The 20431-nt window shown below is 40.8% G+C and overlaps 2 protein-coding genes across 2 annotated transcripts; one reads left to right on the top strand and one right to left on the bottom strand.

Annotated features, from left to right (window-relative positions):
- The first annotated feature begins 10277 nt into the window (after nucleotides 1–10277).
- On the top strand, nucleotides 10278–15877 carry echdc3 (enoyl CoA hydratase domain containing 3). Its single transcript, XM_082510185.1, has 6 exons — nucleotides 10278–10484; nucleotides 11338–11459; nucleotides 11534–11631; nucleotides 12216–12416; nucleotides 13037–13215; nucleotides 13897–15877. The coding sequence occupies exons 1-6, from the start codon at nucleotides 10294–10296 to the stop codon at nucleotides 14048–14050; spliced, it is 945 nt and encodes a 314-aa protein (XP_082366311.1). The 5' UTR covers nucleotides 10278–10293; the 3' UTR covers nucleotides 14051–15877.
- Nucleotides 15878–16248: 371 nt separating this feature from the next.
- Nucleotides 16249–20064, bottom strand: LOC309692970 (zinc-binding protein A33-like). The gene has a single exon (XM_082511886.1). The coding sequence runs from the start codon at nucleotides 19314–19316 to the stop codon at nucleotides 17928–17930; it is 1389 nt and encodes a 462-aa protein (XP_082368012.1). The 5' UTR covers nucleotides 19317–20064; the 3' UTR covers nucleotides 16249–17927.
- Nucleotides 20065–20431: the final 367 nt, after the last annotated feature.

Genomic DNA, 20431 nt, shown 5'->3' on the forward strand with positions numbered 1-20431 from the left:
CCGAGCCCTCTGACCACCACCAGTAGGCAATGGGTGAAGTGTCTTGCCCAAGGACACAACGACCGAGACTGTCCAAGCCGGGGCTCAAACCGGCAACCTTCCGATTACAAGGCGAACTCCCAACTCTTGAGCGACGATCGCCCCTAAGCTTCATACAGGTCAGCACAATCACTACATGACAGAATAACAAGTTTAATCTCTCTTAATAAAAATGGTATAGAGCTATACTGCTTCTTGAATAAAAACAAACAGGTTAGGATGCTTTTATTTTTATTTTAGTAAACACTCAAACCTACAATAGACTTGGGAAAGAAGTGAACAAATATTTAAAACATGATCATTTCTGGAGCAGCCTTCAGGATCTGCACGTATTAACCTCCCGTTTCTATTGTGTCTCAAAATGTTTGCAGCAGACAGCATAAAGCCAAATAAATAAAGGTGTCACTTACAGACACTACACCCCAGTGACGCTGATAAGCCACTTGAGTTTTTTCAGCAAAAACATGCCGAATATTGCCCACAATCATCCCTCTTTGTGAAAGCTACTTCAGTAAACCAGCATTAATAAAGTTTTTCTTTCTTTTAAGTTTTTGTTTTTGTTTTCTTTAATGTTAATAAAGATACAATGTTATGCAGAGATGTACTTATAATAATAATTTTGTAGTCAAATCTGTTTATAGTTTTCTTCTTCCTAAGCGGAGCGTAACAGAAAATAACTTCTTTTTTTTTAAGTACTTTAAAATTCATTATATACAGATAGCAGTTTAGAACAGGATTGTTTAAGCACTAAGGGGCAATGGCGTGTCCAGCGGGGTGGCCTGGGGGGGCACAGGCCACCCCCCCAACCAGACTGGCCACCCCAGGTGCCACCCCAAAGGTAAAACAATAAAATTCAATCAAATATCAAATGTACGATTATGTTTTCACGGTGAAGCTCAGATATCCGAGTGTAAGTGAATGCAGCATCGGCTTCTGCGCTATGCGCATCACGTTAGCAAAGGTAGGAGAGCCAAGCACGAAGGACAACACTGCAGGAAACAATTTTTCGGTGAAAGAAAATGAGGACAGAATAAATGTCCCGGTAAGTAATATTAAGTTTGTTGAGTTTAGTAAACTTCGGTGAAATTAGAATACCAAGGAAAAAAATAACACTTAAAGAATTTTTGCAACCATCGAATATTTCAGACAGTATGCTACTGAGGGCAGCTAACATAAGAGTTATGAGTTATAAGATGCAGGTCGATGTGTAAAAATAACTCAGTGGTTTGGTGGTGGCTATGGCGGGGCTTCCACAGAGGCCAGCAGGTGGATGAGGGAAGGGGAGGCAGGAGGAGAGACCCGAGGCGGCCACCAGTCCGAGTGTCAGGTGAACTGAACTTCAGGTAAGAAGTTATGACCTGCAGTCTATCTGGGTCAGATATAAACCAAGTTTAGGTGGAGTTTATTTTCGTTGTGCTGACTTTTTACAGTCAGTTACAATACCTCATACTGCGTGAGCTAGCATGACGAGTTTATACAGCTGTTCGGTTGCTATGATGTTACTGATAGTGAACTTTATTTTATTCATAAGGTTAGTTAGGTTAGTTAGTAGAGTTGCCAACAGCTCCTTAAAAAATGGAATGGTCCCTCATTCATAGAAAATATTACGCGTTTGGTATTGAGCTGAGAAGAGACGCAGTTTGTCCCGGACTTCAGCTAGGATGGAAAAAGACACAAAACTGGAGTTATTCTGTGTCTTTATGCTGCACAGCTGCCTCTTCTCCTCTCATTCTCTCTCCTCTCTCTCCTGTTGCTACTTCAATCATGAAACTGATCAATGATCAGCTGATCGTCTCTCTTGTTTGTTTATCACCCACTTTGAGCCAGAAAGAGGAAACCAGCAGATGTCGCGCTAAACAGCAGCAGCACGTTTAAGCTTGATCAGCTGTTGTTAGAATTTATTTAGTTAGAATGTTTGCTGGAGCCACAGCTGTAAAGCTGTAAAGCTGCTGGTCATGATGTCGGTTTGTATATGTGGTGAGAGGGAAACATGAAGATGAAACCAGGAGATGTCCTTACTGAATCATCAGAGCTGAACAGGTGATGGAGAAACAGGTTTACCTTTTAGGTGACATGAATGAGTTGAAGTTATGAACTGTTTCTGAGAGATAAATAACACCAGGATCCTTTTTTTATGTAGCTGACAGCTGGTAACTGTGCAGGGGCGGGTCTAGCAAAGTGTTGCCAGGGGGCCAGGTAGGGCATTAACAGGGAGAGGAGGGCATAAAGAAATACTTTTCTTTTTTATTCTCATTTAAAATATCTAGCTTTTATTAAATAATTATCTGAATCTTGCGAAGAAAGTTTTTATCTGACGTAAAATGTATAGAAATCATACATATACCAAAAAGACTGTACATCACTGTCACAACAGCATTTGTTTTCATTCAAAGGCTTTATGGCTTTAATACCTGGTGGGCCAATCTGTAGTGAAAATGCCCAATTTTTTGTCCCAGTCCAGCCCTGCAGGTTAATACTGGCAGTGTCACCATGCCAGCTGACTGCATTTCATCATCAGCCAGTGTTGTTCTCAATATTACCAAAGTAAGGCAGCATATAAAGTATTTACTTGCTTTCAGGTTTTATTCAAATGTTAGTCTTTTCAGTTGTTTCTCCACTTTTTTCCTGTTTCAAAATCAAACACCAGTTTGTGAGAAGATTATCTTCTTCTTTTTTTTTTTAACAGGCATTGGTTTTGCATTGGAATTGGCTAATTTGCCAATTGTATGTTAAAAATGTTCGTATTTTAATATTCAAAAATGTTTTTGCCCAAAACATATGTGCACTACATGTCAGTAAAAATACTATGCAAATATTGATGTCCTTGAATGCTGAATAAACACTGACTGATTGTATCTCTTGTACTTAATCAACACAGTATCTAAACACTTTGCACCGTAGTGGTTAAAATCTCATTCTAATAAGGTTACGGTTATTAGGTTTACAGGGTTATTGAATTATGGTTAACGGTTGGTAGAATTGTTTTTAACATTATCTGACAATTACATCTGCCACCCTTCTCCAAATCTGTGCCCCTACCTGGCCCCCCCAACAAAAATTTTCTAGACACGCCACTGCTAAGGGGCAATAAGAAACTACAGAAAGAGGTTGACCCTAATGCAGGCTTCTACAGTTTTAATTGTTTTGGGGTTTTCTGAAGCGTTTCTGGATATAGACTTTAGCCAGATAAATGTTATGAATTAATTTAAATGAAACTTGTTTTGTTATCCTATGAGAGGAGTTTACCATTTCATTAAATAACTGAGCCACATGTGTAATATTATCAAGAAACCAGTATTCCAAAAAGAGGGATTTGTGTCTGTATAAAATGTCCTTATTGTTACACAAATTATGTTTATAGATGAGATTCCATGACAAAAAGGCCTGGTGAGGAAAAGCAAATATCTTAATTGTGATTTTATCAATGTCATAATTGCATATTGTTTAGATATCAACAATGGAGGGGAGGGGAATAACATTCTAATTGGAGTTGGGCTATTTTTGTAAATATTGTAGCGAATTAATCTTAAATGTATTATTTAAATAGCTAATATCTATAAAATGTAGACCACCTTTATCATATCCATTCATGAAAACAGGTTTTCTTAAATAATGAGTCCTATTTCTCCACACAAAGGTAAAGAGCATCTTGTCAGTGTCATTTAAAAGTTTTTTCTCCACATGGAGAGGCAGAGCTGCATATGTTAATCGTAATGTTCCCTCCACTTTGGTAATCAGAACTCTTCCTTTTAAGGAGGGATCCACTGGTTTAGTCTACTTTGAGTTTTCTGGATGATGGGTTCCAGATTTATGGATGCTCTTTTTTGTTGATCCTTGGTAATTATTATTCCTAAGTATAGCACTTCATTTTTAATTTGTATATTACAAATAGATGTACTGGAACATTCCTAATTTCACACTTGTTAATATTCAGATCTAAGCCAGAAGCTCTAGAGAAGACTTTTACAGATTCCAGAGCTGCAGAAATTTGGTTTGGTTTCTTCAGAAAAAGAGAAGTATCATCAGCCAGTTGAGTGATGATCAGATTTCTGTCCAGCAGAGAAATACTTTGAATTTTACTGGATCTAATATGGTCTGCTAAGAATTGGGCAACTCGTAAAAAGAGTTAGAAAGAGGCAAGGCATCCTTGTCGAATGCCTCTTGACAGATCAAATCTAATCTAGGACAAGTTCCACCGCTTAGTTTCACTGAGCTATTACCATTTCTTTATAGACTGTATAGACTTTATAGTTCAGAATAATCTAGAATGTCTAGTAATAGTCTTTTATTGTTTGTTATCTTTTAGGCATAAAACCTGATTGTGTTTCATCTATGAGGGAATTCAGGACCATTTTGAGCCTCTATGCTAGAATTAGGGGGCGCCAGTTATCTAAAAGTAACAGAAAATGATTGAGAAGCACTAATCCAGTGACTGTTGAAACATTTTCCCTGTCACGTGTCCTAGAAGTCATCAAACCTGTTCTGACAAAACGTCCTACTTTGGCAAAACGGCCTACCGTAAGTAGTTTATGCACATTTCTGCTGTCACAGAGTAATTCCAGCACAAATGTAAGTAGGTATGACGGTTTGCCACTTAACTTTGCCCATCAGAGTAGGCTTGTAGCTCACATTCATAAATCCAGGACGGTTTGCCACTTCATTTATATAAGTATGCTTGTAGGTCACATTGTCAAAGGTAGCATGGTTTGGCACGTAATTTTACCCATCAGAGTATTTTTCTAGCTCTTATTAACAAAGGTAAGATGATTTGCCACTGAATTCTAGCTGTAAAATTATGCTTCTAGCTCAGGGGTGTCAAACTCCAGGCCTCAAGGGCCGGTGTCCTGCAGGCTTTAGATCTCACCCTGGGTCAACACACCTGAATCACATGATTAGTTCATTACCAGGCCTCTGGAGAACTTAAAACATGTTGAGGAGGTCTTTTAGCCATTTAAATCAGCTGTGTTGGATTAGGACACATCTAAAACCTGCAGGACACCGGCCCTCGAGGCCTGGAGTTTGACACCCCTGCTCTAGCTCATATTAACAAAGGTAGGACGATTTGATACCTAAATATAGCTGTTAAAGTATGCTTGTACGTCACATTTACAAAGGCAATTAATTTTACCCGTCAGAGTATGTTTGTAGCTTATATTCACAAAGGTAGGACGGTTCGCCACTGAATTTCCAGTGTTGCCAACTCCTCAGTAAGGAAAATCGCTATTGGCTGTCCTAAAAGTCGCTAGAAGTCTTTTATCTGGAAATGTGCAACCTAATCCCGGTCCAGATTGCAAATGCTTAAGTACTCCTTGTGATTTTAAAACTCGAACAGGTCTTGGTGTCACTCATTTAAATGTCAGAAGTCTTCTTCCCAAACTTGATTTTGTGAAAATTTGGATGAAAGAGTTAGATACCGATATTCTTATATTATCAGAAACCTGTCTTACAAAATCGATTACTGACAAAGACATTGCAATAACAGGCTATAATCTTTTCCGTTGCGACCGCCCCAGAAAGGGTGGCGGTGTTGCAATTTATGTAAAAAGCAAATTCCATGTTACTGTCGATTCATCGTATCTGTTTGTAAACAGTCTGAACTTCTTGCGCTCAAGCTCCAACTTTTCACTTAGTGAAAAACTATCTACTTTAGATTTTAATGAAATTGTGCTGGCCGGAGATTTCACCTGGGACTGGTTGTCCTCTGCCTCACACAGTTTTAAATCCATCTGTGATTCATATAATCTCACACAACTAATTTACAGCACAACTCGTCCAAATCTTAAATGCCCAGAAAAGTCATCACTTATTGATTTATTTTTAACTAATATGCCGTATAAATATTCTCACACTGGGGTTTTCGCAAATGATATCAGTGACCACTGTGTGGTAGCTGTATTCAGCCAATCAAAGCTCCCAAAATCCATCCATCCATCCATCTTCATCCGCTTTATCCGGGGCCGGGTCGCGGGGGCAGCAGCCTAAGCAAAGAGGCCCAGACCTCCCTCTCCCCAGCCACCTCCTCCAGCTTATCCGGGGGAATACCAAGGCGTTCCCAGGCCAGCCGAGAGATATAATCTCTCCAGCGTGTCCTGGGTCTGCCCCGGGGCCTCCTCCCGGTGGGACATGCCTGGAACACCTCACCCAGGAGGTGCCCAGGGGGCATCCTTGTCAGATGCCCGAACCACCTCAGCTGGCTCCTTTCGATGTGGAGCAGCAGCTGCTCTACTCTGAGCCCCTCCCGGATGGCCGAACTTCTCACCCTATCTCTAAGGGAGAGGCCAGCCACCCTTCGGAGGAAGCTCATTTCTGCCGCTTGTATCCGCGATCTCGTTCTTTCGGTCACTACCCACAGCTCGTGGCCATAGGTGAGGGTAGGGACGTAGATCGACCGGTAAATTGAGAGCTTCGCTTTTACACTCAGCTCCCTCTTCACCACGACGGACCGGTGCAGCGTCCGCATTACTGCAGCTGCAGCCCCAATCCGTCTGTCGATCTCCGGCTCCCTTCTCCCATCACTCGCGAACAAGACCCTGAGATACTTGAACTCCTCCACTTGGGGCAGGAACTCATCCCCGACCCGGAGTGGGCACTCCACCCTTTTCCGGCTGAGAACCATGGCCTCAGATTTGGAGGTGCTGATCCTCATTCCCGCTGCTTCGCACTCGGCTGCGAACCGTTCCAGTGCGAGCTGGAGGCCCTCACCCGATGAAGCCAACAGAACCACATCATCTGCAAAAATCAGAGATGAAATTCTGACGCCACCAAAGCGAAAGCCCTCCGCCACTTGGCTGCGCCTAGAAATTCTGTCCATAAAAATTATGAACAGAACCGGAGACAAAGGGCAGCCCTGGCGGAGCCCATCACCCACCGGGAACGAGTCCGACTTACTGCCGGCAATGCGAACCAAGCTCTTGCAACGGTTGTATAGGGATCGAATGGCCCGTAGCAATGGGCCAGACCCCATATTCCCGCAACACCTCCCACAGGACACCCCGAGGGACACGGTCGAATGCCTTCTCCAAGTCCACAAAACACATGTAGACTGGTTGGGCAAACTCCCATGCACCCTCAAGTATCCTGGAGAGGATAAAGAGCTGGTCCAGTGTTCCGCGACCAGGACGCAAACCGCATTGTTCCTCCTGTATCCGAGGTTCAACTAACGGACGAACTCTCCTTTCCAGCACCCTGGCATAGACTTTCCCAGGGAGGCTGAGGAGTGTGATCCCCCTGTAGTTGGAACACACCCTCCGGTCCCCCTTCTTAAAGATGGGGACCACCACCCCGGTCTGCCAGTCCACAGGTACTGCCCCTGATCTCCACGCAACATTGCAGAGGCGTGTCAACCAGGACAGCCCTACAACGTCCAGAGCCTTCAGGAACTCGGGGCGGACCTCATCAACACCAGGGGCTCTGCCACCAAGGAGTTGTTTAACTGCCTCAGTGACCTCGCCCCCGGAAATTGGCGGGTCATTCCCCTCATCCCCAGACTCTGCTTCCTTCTCGGAAGACGTGTCAGTGGGATTAAGGAGGTCCTCGAAGTATTCCTTCCACCACCTGACAATTTTCTCAGTCGACGTCAGCAGTGCTCCCAAAATCAAGGCCACAAATAGTTTTTAAACGAGATTTTAAGCATTTCTGTGAGCAAGCTTTCTTTCATGATTTATGGGACTATAACTGGAATAGAATCTACCTGATAACTGATCTTGAGCTGGCATGGAATTATTTTTATGACACTTTTATCAAAGTTATAAATAAACATGCCCCCATGCGCAAATGTAGAGTAAAATGTAGAAACAACCCTTGGTTTTCTCCTCAGCTCTCCAGTCTACTCAAAAAAAGGGATGCTGCCTGGGCAGGCCAGAAAAACTACATCCGAAGCGGATTGGCTGATCTTTAGACAGCTCAGAAACCGTTCAACTTCCTTAATTAAAAAGGCCAAATCAGAATTCTATCTTTCAAAAACTACTAAACATTTGAACGATCCTAAAAGATTCTGGAAAATAATAAAATCTTCTTATTGGGACATAACTACAAATGAAATGCCAACTTTTGTTGTAAAACACTGCTGCACTTTAACAGAGAAATGTGACATTCTAAACTGCTTTAATGAACTTTTTGTTTCTTCAGGATCTCTATTTGATATTTATTTATATCCAGATTTAAAACAGCTTAATCAACAAGAGGCTCTCTCTGCAACCGCTCAAACTGAATCTGTGGTCCAACCCTTCAGTTTTTCTCCGCTAAATGTTTTTGAGGTCCACAGGGCTTTAAATCTGTTGGATCTAAATAAATCTGCAGGACCAGATCAACTTGATCCCTATTTTCTTAAGTTGGCTGCAGATTTTATAGCAGAACCAATAACTTACATTTTTAATCTTAGCCTCTTGAACAGTGAGATCCCTGTAATATGGAAATCTGCCTATGTTCTCCCTTTGCTGAAAGGAGGTGATCCTTCAGTTAATAACTACAGGCTCATATCTAAATTGTGTGTTCTAGCAAACGTTCTAGAAAAGTTCATTAGTGAACAACTGAAAGACTTTTTGGACAAAAATTCAGTTCTTTCCCAACATCAGTCAGGATTCAGAAAACAACACAGCACAATAACTGCTGCTGTTAAAGTGGTTAATGACATCGTTGATTCAATGGACTGCAAAAAATACTGTGCTGCTCTTTTTCTTGACTTGTCAAAGGCTTTTGATACAGTTGACCATGCTATTTTATTAAATAGACTACACAATATTGGTCTATCTGTAAATGCTGTAAGTTGGTTTTCAAATTACTTGTCAGCAAGAAAACAGTGTGTCCATGCTGCTGGGTCTTCTTCCTCTTTTCTCCCAGTATCCAAAGGAGTTCCACAGGGCTCCATATTAGGGCCATTGCTATTTTCTCTTTACATAAACAACCTTTGTGATAATTTGTCAAATGCAGCATTTCATCTTTATGCAGATGATACAATTATTTATTGTTTATCCCCTTCAGTAGAACAAACCCTGCAATTTCTGCAGTCTGCCTTTGATGTAGTTCAGTCCCATTTAACTCAACTTAAGTTGGTGTTAAATCCAGAGAAATCCAAGTTCATGTTATTCTCAAATGGCAAAGAATTGTAAGCTACGTCTCCTAAGATTAAAAGAATTCAAGGAACTGAAATTGAAATGGTCACATCTTACAAGTATCTAGGGGATCATTATAGATCAGAATTTGTCATTTAAAACTCACATTCAAAGGCTTGTGTCGAAGTTAAAACTAAAACTAGGTTACTTTTTTAGAAATCAATCCTGTTTCTCCCTCCAAGTGAGAAAACACTTGATTCATGCAACTTTTTTACCTTTATTGGATTATGGTGACCTGCTTTTTATGAATGCACCTACCCACTACCTAAAGAGGTTGGATACTGTGTACCATTGTGCTTTACGTTTTATTACTGGCTATGGAAATCGTGTACATCATTGTTCTTTGTATGCTGCTGCTAAATGTCCATCTTTACATATTCACAGACTCTCCCATTGGTTGATCTTTATCTATAAATCTCTCCTTGGGCTGGTTACATCTTATTTATCTGTTTATATGTATAAAAACCACAACCAATACAGCCTTTGTTCTCACAATATCATACAATTGATTGTCGCAAAAATCAGAACAGAATTGGGGAAAAAGTCTTTTTAATACGCTGCCCCTGCTTCCTGGAATAATCTGCAGAAGGAACTGAAATGATCAGAATTGGTTACCTTGGGAGAGTTTAAGTCTGTCTTAAAGGAACGAGAGAATAACTCTTTCACTCAGTGTGATTGTTTTTAATGTAATTTGATCTGTTATTGTATATTTTACACATGTTGGTATGGGATATTGTATTTGTTTTAAATGTTATATACTTATGTGGTATGTGTATTTTGACTTTTGTTGCCATGATGCCAGGTCTCACTTGAAAATGAGATTTTTAATCTCAATGAGATTTTTACCTGGATAAATAAAGGACTAATAATAATAAAAATGACATCATCGCCTAATTTGCATAATTGGTCATGCTGATGTAATTGTAACCTACGCTGTTGGAGAGGGTTAGGGTTACTTTAGGGTTACTTTATGTCTCTTCCACATCGTGGAACATTTGTCGCTAGTCGCTCTTTAGAAAAAAAGTCGCTAAGGGGGTCTGAAAACTCGCTAAATATAGTGACAAAGTTGCTAAGTTGGCAACACTGTGAATTTCGTGTTGTGCGCATGCGTAGAAACAACGGGTAGGATGGTTTGTCAGGTGGGATGGATTCTCAGAACACCGGAAGTGAGCGTGAAGACGAAGCGGCCACGGGCAAGATGGCACGGAGCGTACTGTGTACATGCCTCGGTGTGCTTCAGCTAGGCAGGAAAACCGCGCTGCTGTCCGGTGCTCGTTTCTACTCGCAGAGCGAAGCGGAGCCGCTGACACTGAAGCAGCAAAGCGACGGAATAAGGTGCAGCTAGTTACCGTATCTGGTCCCTTATACAGATGCACAACAATTATGGAGCAAGACTTTCACAACAGCAGTTTGTTGTAGTGATCCGTACAGTGCCTCAGTTTGTGTGTCAGACCAACACGTACACACAAAGTACACTCGGGATGAATATTACGTCAGTGAAAAGCGGTTAAAATGTCTGCTATTCTGAATTGGAAACAATGGGGAACATGTTTTCAGGTTACTGGTTTAATTTAAATGCACAAAAGCTCGAAATCTGAATTTCATGAGCAACAACGTGAACATTATACTGTCTGTCTGTCCAGACCATTTTTTTCTGTTTTTCTCCTGTCTTCACCCACTATGATGTCAACACAAAATGAAGTTTTTACATTATGTTTTCATGTATTAAGGAAAAGAAGTTCTCCAAACGTACCTGGTCCTGTGTGAAAATGTATTTGTGTCCTAAACCTAATAACTGGTTGTGCCACCATTGGTGCAGTGACTTTGTTTCTCAGCTGTTTCTTTAGATCATGGTCATCAGGCTCTATTTAAGTGATTTCTCCATTCAGCAGGTCTGCTGCTATTCAGACCTTTCTCTAAAATTATAATTTATTTGATTATCTGAAACATTTAAGTGTGACAAATGTTCAAAAATTAAGAAATCAGGAAAAGGGCAAATATCTATTTACGACACTCTACCTCATCACCTTCAGCGAAATCAAAGATGGGAAATCAAAGAAAGGAAAAAAGGTGGCAGACGCCTATATTACAGAATCATTTTAAAGATGATTTCTGTAACCTTGGTGAAAATTGTTCTGAAATATGTTAAAGAAATATATTTTTAAAAAAAATTTCTTCTTGTCTTCAGGAGAATAATACTAAACAACCCCAAGAAGAGGAATGCTTTGTCTCTGTCCATGCTCGAGTCTCTCCGAGAGAACATCTTAGCTGATGTTGACAGCGAGGATCTCAGAGTTGTCATCCTATCAGGTTGGTGTTTGTCTATTACGCGTGTGACAGAGAGAAAGCCAAATGCCAGTCTGACCTTGTTATGTGTATTTCAGCCAAAGGTCCGGTGTTTTCCTCTGGACACGACCTGAAGGAGCTGACATCTGCTCAGGGTCGAGAATATCACACAAAGGTGTTTCATACCTGCTCAGAGGTCAGTTAGTGTTTCTCTGTCTTCTTGTCTTGTCATTCACTGAGACGTTTATTGATAATTTTGTGAATTAAAATGTAATGAATCATGCCATGCATATTGAAACGACTGCAAAATAAAAACAGATGTTTTCAGACAGTTTATGTGACCAAAAAGCCAAATTTGCTTAATTTAAAATAACATGAAAAAGAGACAAACTTTATATATAAGGTGGACTTTGTTATCAAAACCACTGATTGCCCTGTCAAAGATCGATCTATCCACCTCAGCTTCTTTGGTTTGTTTGTTTTGTGTTTTTACTGTGACTGCAGCTTACATGCTGACAAATCACTGTACTGTTTGCTTTGTTACAGACACTCAGGTACAGTTCTGGTCACAAGTTTCCGTCCATTCATCGTGGGCATGAATGTCATGGTTATTTTGAGCTTTGAGCTGAATTTCGCAACTTGTGTAAATCCATTATTCTCCTTAGAACAATTCAAAGAAATCACTAAAAGTCCCAAATGATGGAAACATCAGATCTCCACATAAATATAAATATGAAGGAAAAACGTTTTAAATATTATGATTTGCGCCCTGTGCTGCAGGTGATGACGCTGATACAAGACATACCTGTTCCAGTGATCGCCATGGTGAACGGTGTTGCCACAGCAGCCGGATGCCAGCTTGTTGCCAGTTGTGACATCGCTGTGGTGACGGAGAAGTCCACCTTTGCTACTCCGGGTGTCAGCGTGGGTCTGTTCTGCTCGACGCCGGCGGTGGCCATTGGCAGAGCGGTGCCGAGGAAGGTGAGGCGCTCCTCCAATTATTTTTGGTTTTATAGTTTCATTCGATGGAAACTTTTAGATTTTCTTCTTGTTAGGACTTAGAAAAGTTCGTTATTCACATGACATTATGCGAAAGATCAAGATAAAATCAGAAATGATCATAAACCGAAGTCATTTAAAAAACGTCTGCTTTTTAAAGGCTGTTTTTTGTTTATTCTCATTAATAATCAATTTTAACATTTTTGTTTTGTGTTTTGAAGGTTTGAGTAATTACAGTCACTACGAGTAAATTAAAGGTACACGAGGTCCTTTTTTAAATCTTTATTTACACCCTGTCTTAGCTTGGTCTATAAATGAACATCATGAAAATTATTCAACAGAAAAGTTCTCAGTTAAACCCTGTTTTCTATGAGGCACTCATGAAAAACAGGACGCTGTTCTCTGGAGTTTATCAATCTGTCTGTCATTCAGCTCTGAATCACTTGAAGTCAATATCACTTTTGGATTTTGATTCTTCTAAGAGGACACGTGTTCAGAACATGTTGTCTCTCTTTGGATCTACTCAATTGTGAACAAACATCCTTAGTATTCTAGTATTTAGCTCTAATCAATACACACCTTCCTTTCCTTCTTTTAAACAGGTTGCTATGGAGATGTTGTTCACAGGAACTCCCATCTCAGCCCATGATGCTTTGCTCCACGGTCTGGTCAGTAAAGTGGTGCCGGAGGAGCAGTTGGAAGAGGAAACATTAGCCATCGCCCAGCGTATCTGTAAAGCTAGCCGACCTGTTGTAGCCCTCGGAAAGGCCACTTTCCAAAGGTGAGAATTTACAGTGTGTAAACTCACAGACGGTTTCCATGGCAATAATTTCATAGGAATTAGTGATGGGATTTCCGGCTCTTTTTAGAGAGCCGGCTCTTTCGGCTCCCAACCGGCTCTTCAGGTTGTTTTGTTGCTTTAATTAATTTATTATTAACAATAATATGAAATTATGCACAAAAGGAATTACTAATGTAAAAAAAGAAGTTTTATTTATATATGTTTCTATATAAATATATACTGTGGCCCCTACAGACAAAGCACGTACAAACTCCAAAACACATTGCTGACCTTTCAAAACAGAGCTACCTAGATCACATTACACAATTGAAAGCATATGTATATTGTTTGTGTATTTATACACAAGCACTCATATATATTCAAATAATTAAAAAAATGTTCATTTACCTGTTACTACCACACACCAAATCCGGTCGTACGTGTTTTGTCTTTAGGGGCCACCGTAAATATACTTTTATTTATTCACTCCACATAAAATGTAATAAATAAATCATAATACAAAAACCAACTATCTACATTTTAACTTTTAACTATTTAAATTTTCAGCTTTTTCCTTTTAAACAAATTTAAAGTGAAACAACACAAAACACTGCAAACCACAACACAATTAAATATAAATTAAAATATGTGGTGTTTGTTTCTGTATGTTTCCTTCCTAAGACAAATGGCTCAAGGTCGCAATGCTGCGTATGCCACCGCATCAAAGGTGATGGTCGACAACCTGGCTCTCAGAGACGGGCAGGAGGGGATCCGCGCCTTCATAGAGAAACGCAAACCAGTGTGGAGCCATAAAGCAGAAAAAGCCCACGACTGACTGAGTTTTAGCAATGAATGAGTTTTATACAATGATCATGTGATTAATATTGACAGGAACACATGATTAGCACTCACTGGTGAGTTGAGTAATTACCACCAGCCTTCAGTGAATGTGTCGGCTGTGCTGTTTCATGTTCTCTGAGGATTTCCTCCTGTTCACCATAGCTAAAGATGATGATGATCCATTGTGTGCCTTAAATGCTGCTGTGAGAGCAATGAGAAGGAAATACACTGTTGACTAAGATGGTGGATAAAAAAATTGACGTAATAGATAAATGCTGCTTTCTGTCCAATTTTAGATGGATTAAATGAGGTTAAGAATGGAAAGAGAATCTTAATGTTGAGATGAGCTACATCTAAGCTCTGTTTGCTAGACTGTAAATCCTAAACAGAAGCTAAAGTTTGGATCTTTGAGCAAAATTACTTTTTTTTTCAGATCCTGGTTTAATTAGTTCTGGATTTGTAATTAAGTAGAAGATTATAAAAATTAATAGTCTTGACACAAAACTATAATATTATAATTCAATAAGCTTGTTGAAATACAACACTCTACTTCAGTAGCTTATAGAGGTATGAAATGTTGCCAGTATTTCAGTAAAAAATTAATAATAACATAACTACTACATAAATCTAAAAAATGAAGTATTTTTAGGGATTTTCTTTGTCCTGTTACACATAATCCTCACAATGACTGACGTTAGTCCATCACCTTTTATTGTGCCAGCTTTTTGTTAAGTGGTGTTTGTGTTAGTTTCTGTTGTTTTGGTTAAAAGTGTGCATTAAAATTAAAACTCTCATATGGATTTATTTACGCAAAATTTAAATCAAAGTGGCTAAAATGAAAACCTTGTTCACAAATTCAATGTGAGGCGTCATTGACACAGAGAGCAGAGCAAGACGTTATCAGAGTCCAGATTCGCTCATCATTCTTGTTTTCTTTGCTGCTACGCACACAGCAAAATCAGCAGTCTTTCACACCTTGGCTCGTGTGATTAGGTAGAGGATAATTAGGGGGTCCATTGTCCGTCTTGGGGGGACCCTAGAACTGAAGAAGCTTCTCGGATGAGAGGTGAAACGTCTTCAAGCATCTTAAAGAAGTCCAGACGCTTTTTTTCCCCAAGCTCCTTAGACTACGCTGACCTGGATGACTGAGAACCTTCACAAACAACAAGTTACAATCCAAAAAAAGGGAATTATATATTTCATATGCATTCTAATTCTGAGTTTATTTATCAATTAACTAGAGTAAAATATGCATACTTAAATGTATAAATAATGCTCTTTATGGCGTAATTTAGCCTGTAGTGTTAATCTCATATAACACTACCCAGTGTTGGTCAGTGTTAAATCCTGACTCAATTTAGAGTCAATTTAACTCTGGAATTTCAACTCTTGTGAAAGAGTAAATTTAACATGGTGAAAGAATGTCCGGAGTGTAGCATTGTCCGAAATTATTCAGGTTTAGAGTATAAAGGAAAACGGGGGGAAAAGTTCATGGTTATAAAAGTGGTTAAAATATATAAAGTTGATAAAAGGTTTAAAAATCATATGCTTGGTTACCAAGGTACTTCATTTACAGTTGTAAGAGTTCAATGAATAAAAGGATTTCATGATTTAGAGTTAATTTATATGCTGTGTCCAAATTCAGGGAAGGGTGCTCCGAAGAATCCTACCTACGTGACGTAGGTAGGATTCTTTGAACAGCCGAGTAGGATGGGCTTGAGAAGCTGGCCTTCGTTCAAGTCTGCCCTTTATTCCACACATTTCTGGTCGTTCACACCACAGCACGAAAACTGAAAAATGGACCAATAAATGATGCTCAGTGTGTTGTGTACTGTTTTAATTTCCGAGGAGCTACAAAACCGGTATAAACGTCGCTGGTATGTTTGGTACCTTAGGCTCATCAGAGCCAGTCATATCGAGGTAAAATAATCTACCCTAAACTACACGCATTTAGGAATTACATAGCTAGTTTAACGGATAAGTCCTTATTTTTTTTATTTATTTTTTTTTACTTAGACCTGGTTTAATTCTGGTATAGAACCAGTCGAATATTTGTATATCCAACTGCAGCTGTCAGACCATAGCAGGGGTCACCAGCCTTTTTAAAACTGAGAGCTAGATAAAATTGTAAACAGCTTGGTTCATCTCCAAAAGTTGATTCTGTTCATCTGGACGTAGCGTTTTGTGGGAGAAACGTTTCGTCACTCATCCAAGTGACTTCTTCAGTTTCAGCTGACTGCAGGTTTCCCCAATCTTATAAACAGTGCATTTGCATAATGACTGAAACCAGCCCACTCAGGGAACAATGGGCTGGGAGGTCAGTTCCTTAATCATAATTATGCAAATTCTCATGACCATTGATCAGCAACCACTGACCAAAACCCAGAGGGTTTACTTTCCTGGATAATTGAGAATGCATCAAGAAAGCTGATTCATCTTTAGTTATCTGATAATAACAATTCTATCTTGATAAGCTGTCTTATCACAGGTTAATTTTTCAAAAATATTAATGATTTAAGAAAGGAAAGGGCTACATGTCAACATCCAACTCTTTATTTCTATTAATGTCTTACTTCGTTCCTACCTGATTGACATGTTTAGGAATTATGAGTGATTGGCACACTGTAGTGGTAAAAGTTGCTACCAATCAAATTAGGACATCGTAAAGTTAAAACAAAACACAACTGACTGTTTTATATTATATCTAATATATATTATGTAATATATATATGTGCCACCAGGGACTCCTTTAGGACCATCGCATTCAGTTTCAGAGTCGGTGTGTCCACGGTGTGCCAGATCACCCCCCAGGTAGCAACGACCATCTGGGACTGTCTAGTGGGCGACTTCACGGCTGTACTTTCAACTGAAGACTGGCGGTCCATCGCAGAGGGATTCCAGGAGCACTGGAACTTCCCTCTCTGCTGTGGAGCTCTGGATGGGAAGCACGTCCAGATGAAGGCACCCCCCCAACTCAGGATCCATGTTCCACAAGGGAACTTTTTCAATTGTTCTCCTTGCATTTGTGGATGCAGGGTATCGCTTCCGCGTCATTGATGTTGGGGGATATGGAAGGTATTCTGGCCAACTCCACCTTTGGTCAGGCTCTTTGGGCTGGGACTCTCCATCTGTCTCCTGACCAGCCTCTACCTGGTGGAGAAGACCGTGGAGCCCATCCCCATGTCTTTGTGGCTGATGAAGCGTTCCCGCTGCGGCGGGAGATCATGAGGCCTTTCCCTGGACGCCTCCTCCCATTAGAGAAGAGGATCTTCAACTATCGCCTCTCCAGGGCCCAGCTGGTAGTGGAGTGTGCCTTCGGTAACCTCTCCTCACAGTGGAGGTTGTATCGGCGTTACATGGAGCTCCGTCCTGAAGTTGCGGAGAAGTGTGTGAAGGCGACGTGTGTAGATGGTTTTTGTATTTTATAGTTTATTTATTACATTTCATGTGGAGTGAATAAATAAAAGTATATTTACGGTGGCCCCTAGAAACAAAGCACGTACAAACTCCAATCTTCTGTGTTACCTGGATTTACATCAGTGTAAGGGACTCAACAAAAAACAAAGTGTGCAGGTGTGTTTTTAATAACGTTACAGAAACTACAAAATGACAAATAAATACTTTAAAGTTACACTTCTTTCACCATCTAGGTCACCAGCAAGCCATTTAAGACAATTGTCAGGGTTAATATTAGGTTACCATGCACCTCTTTACCTAATTATCGGTTTATTAAATATTGACTGCATTTTTGTGCATTGCAAAATGAAACGCAGATGACAGAAGAGGTGAAAAAGTAAAAACTTGTAGTTTTAACAGGTTCTAGCTTTGGCAGCCAAAATTTTTTAGCCTTGTTCATCAGCGCACATGGCATTTTACAACGAACCGTCCACTGTTACAGAGATCTTCAGTGCCACTATCTTTATTGGGACGTCACACCAGGTGCTAATGTATGGAAACAGCCTGTCAGTGAAGCTGTGTGTGAAGGTGTGTATGTGTGTGTCTGTGTCAGAGTCATAAAATGACAGCTCTCCTCTGTCAAAGTCCAGCTGAAGTCTGATTCTCTTCGGGTTCCTCGTCACTTGCACGTCTGACCCCGGGTCTAATGGCGACAGTATTTTGTATTCACCACCACAGAACATCAGCCTCCACAGTGCAGGCCAAATGACTCCTTTCCTCTGAAATGAGTCTGTTAACACTCCCAGCACGAAGGCCGTATTGTCCCCAACCTCCACCTCCCAGCTGTGAGAGCCCGAGTCAAAGCCCTCGGAGCTGACAACGGAGAAGAAGTGATCAATCCTCTCTGGATTGTCAGGAAGCTCCTGGGTTTGCTCTCCGTGCCTCACACTGGTCAGATCTTCAGACAGGATTAGGCCTGGATGAGCAGTGTTTGGATCCAGGATCACAGGACAGTAGGAAACCATCTCCTTCATCTTGACCCACACATTGAAGCTTAGGTTGCCCACATGCTGGGCCACATCTACCTGTGCTCCCGAGGCAAGCTCTGCATCATCAGGAAGAGGTTGCTGCTGAACTCGTTCCACTGCAGCTCTGTAGTTCTGCAGAAATGAGACATTACCAGCTCTCAGCTCATTTTCTGTATCTTTAATGGTGCGGTAAAGTGCTGTTATCTCTCTGCTCAGAGCCCCAATCTTCTCCTTCATCACTTGACTCTTCTGCTCCTCTTCCTCCCTCAGTGCAACCAACCTGGCTGCCTCCTCCTCTTCTAGAAACTGGTGAAGCTTCTGGAAGTGCTCCTTAATGCTCCTCGCTGTGCTTTCAGCCTGAGCTCTAATATGCTCTGCGGTTTGATCACATTTCCCTTTAACCTCACGGATGGCCCTCATTTTCTTTTTCAGGGGTTTTAATGAATCCTCAAGTTTTTTCTTGTGGTCCTGAGATGCTTCATCAACAGACTGGAAACGGTGGTTTCTGTGAGCTTCTTGATCTGTGCAGTATCTGCACAGTAGCAGCTGCTCATCCACACAGAAGATGCTGAGTTTCTCAGAGTGCAGACTGCAGACGGGCTCAGAGGCTCGCTCCTGTAAGAAAGCCTCACAACGCTTCTTCAGCTCAAAATAAACAGGTGGACACTCCTTTGAAGACTTCCTCTTGCAGACCGGACACCCCAAATCATTTTTGTTTGCCCAGTATTTCTGTAAACAGTCATTACAGAAGCTGTGCTTACATGACAGGATGACTGGATCTTTAAATATATCTTTGCAGACGGGACACGACAGATCTTCCTGTAATTTAGACGCCATGTTGCAGTTAGTTCCTCTCTATACTGTCAAGTTACTTTCACTTTCCTTACGAGCCTCCTAGCAGCAGGTACAGTACATTGCCAATGACAGTATTCACAGTATTCCCTGTGGTACTATTGCAGTCTTTCCTCACTGGGAAGTCTTGAATTTTGCGATAAAGTGTCGTCTTTCATCCGTGCATCCTCAGCAGAGAGAAAAACAAGTTGCTTCCTCATTTCAAAAGAGGGCAGGGCTTCCTGACAATTCCTGTTACTGGCCAGATAAGAAATGGTTGAGTGGCAGTCAAAGAAGGAAGCTGAGAAGCTGAAGTCTGTATGTAGTATTTAATGTTTATGTGACACATAAATAGAGATTTTTGACATACATGTAAAAATACTATCAGTTGATTTGTTTTTCTTCCAAAATATTTGTAAATTAAGATCTTTGGCTCAGTGGTTTGAGTTTTGGGGATCTTTAGGTTTTCTCTACTCTTGTATTTATTTTTATTATGGTTCTATATTTCGTATATCTTCTTGTTTTCATGCTTTCTTCAGGTTCGTTCTGTGTTTTGGGGATTTATGTTCCCATAGCTCCACAGCCTTGTGTTTATGTTTAACTTCTGTTTATGGTTTTATTGAATCTGGGACTTTGGTTTCTTCACTGCTTTATGTTAATTATAAGTTTGTTGTCCATCTACTGCCTCTGTCTGGCCTCAGTATTAGTTATTTATTTTGATAGTCTCCTGTCTTGTGTGCTCTGGGTTTTCTTCTGCTTCTCTATCTCAGTCAGTTACGACACATGCTGCGTGCTCGGTCTCTTGCATTTAGATCAGGCAATGAGATAGAGTACAAAGCTGCGAAGTATGGACTGAGGAAAGCCATTACAGCGGCTAAGAGGCAGTACAGAGAGAAGCTGGATGGCTTCTACTCATCGTTCTTTCCTCAGTCCCATCCTCTACACCCTGTACACCAATAGGGATAAAACCATACTGAAGTTCGCAGATGACAGTGATTGGTCGCATCACTGGAGGGGACGAAGCGGCTTATAGGAGAGAGGTGGCCGGTCTGGTGTCATGGTGTGGGGACAACAACCTCACCCTCAACACCGATAAGACAAAAGAGATGATAGTAGACACG

This window comes from Aulonocara stuartgranti (genome assembly GCF_965226115.1).
Source record: "Aulonocara stuartgranti genome assembly, chromosome: 17".
Classification (NCBI taxonomy): Eukaryota; Metazoa; Chordata; class Actinopteri; order Cichliformes; family Cichlidae; genus Aulonocara; species Aulonocara stuartgranti.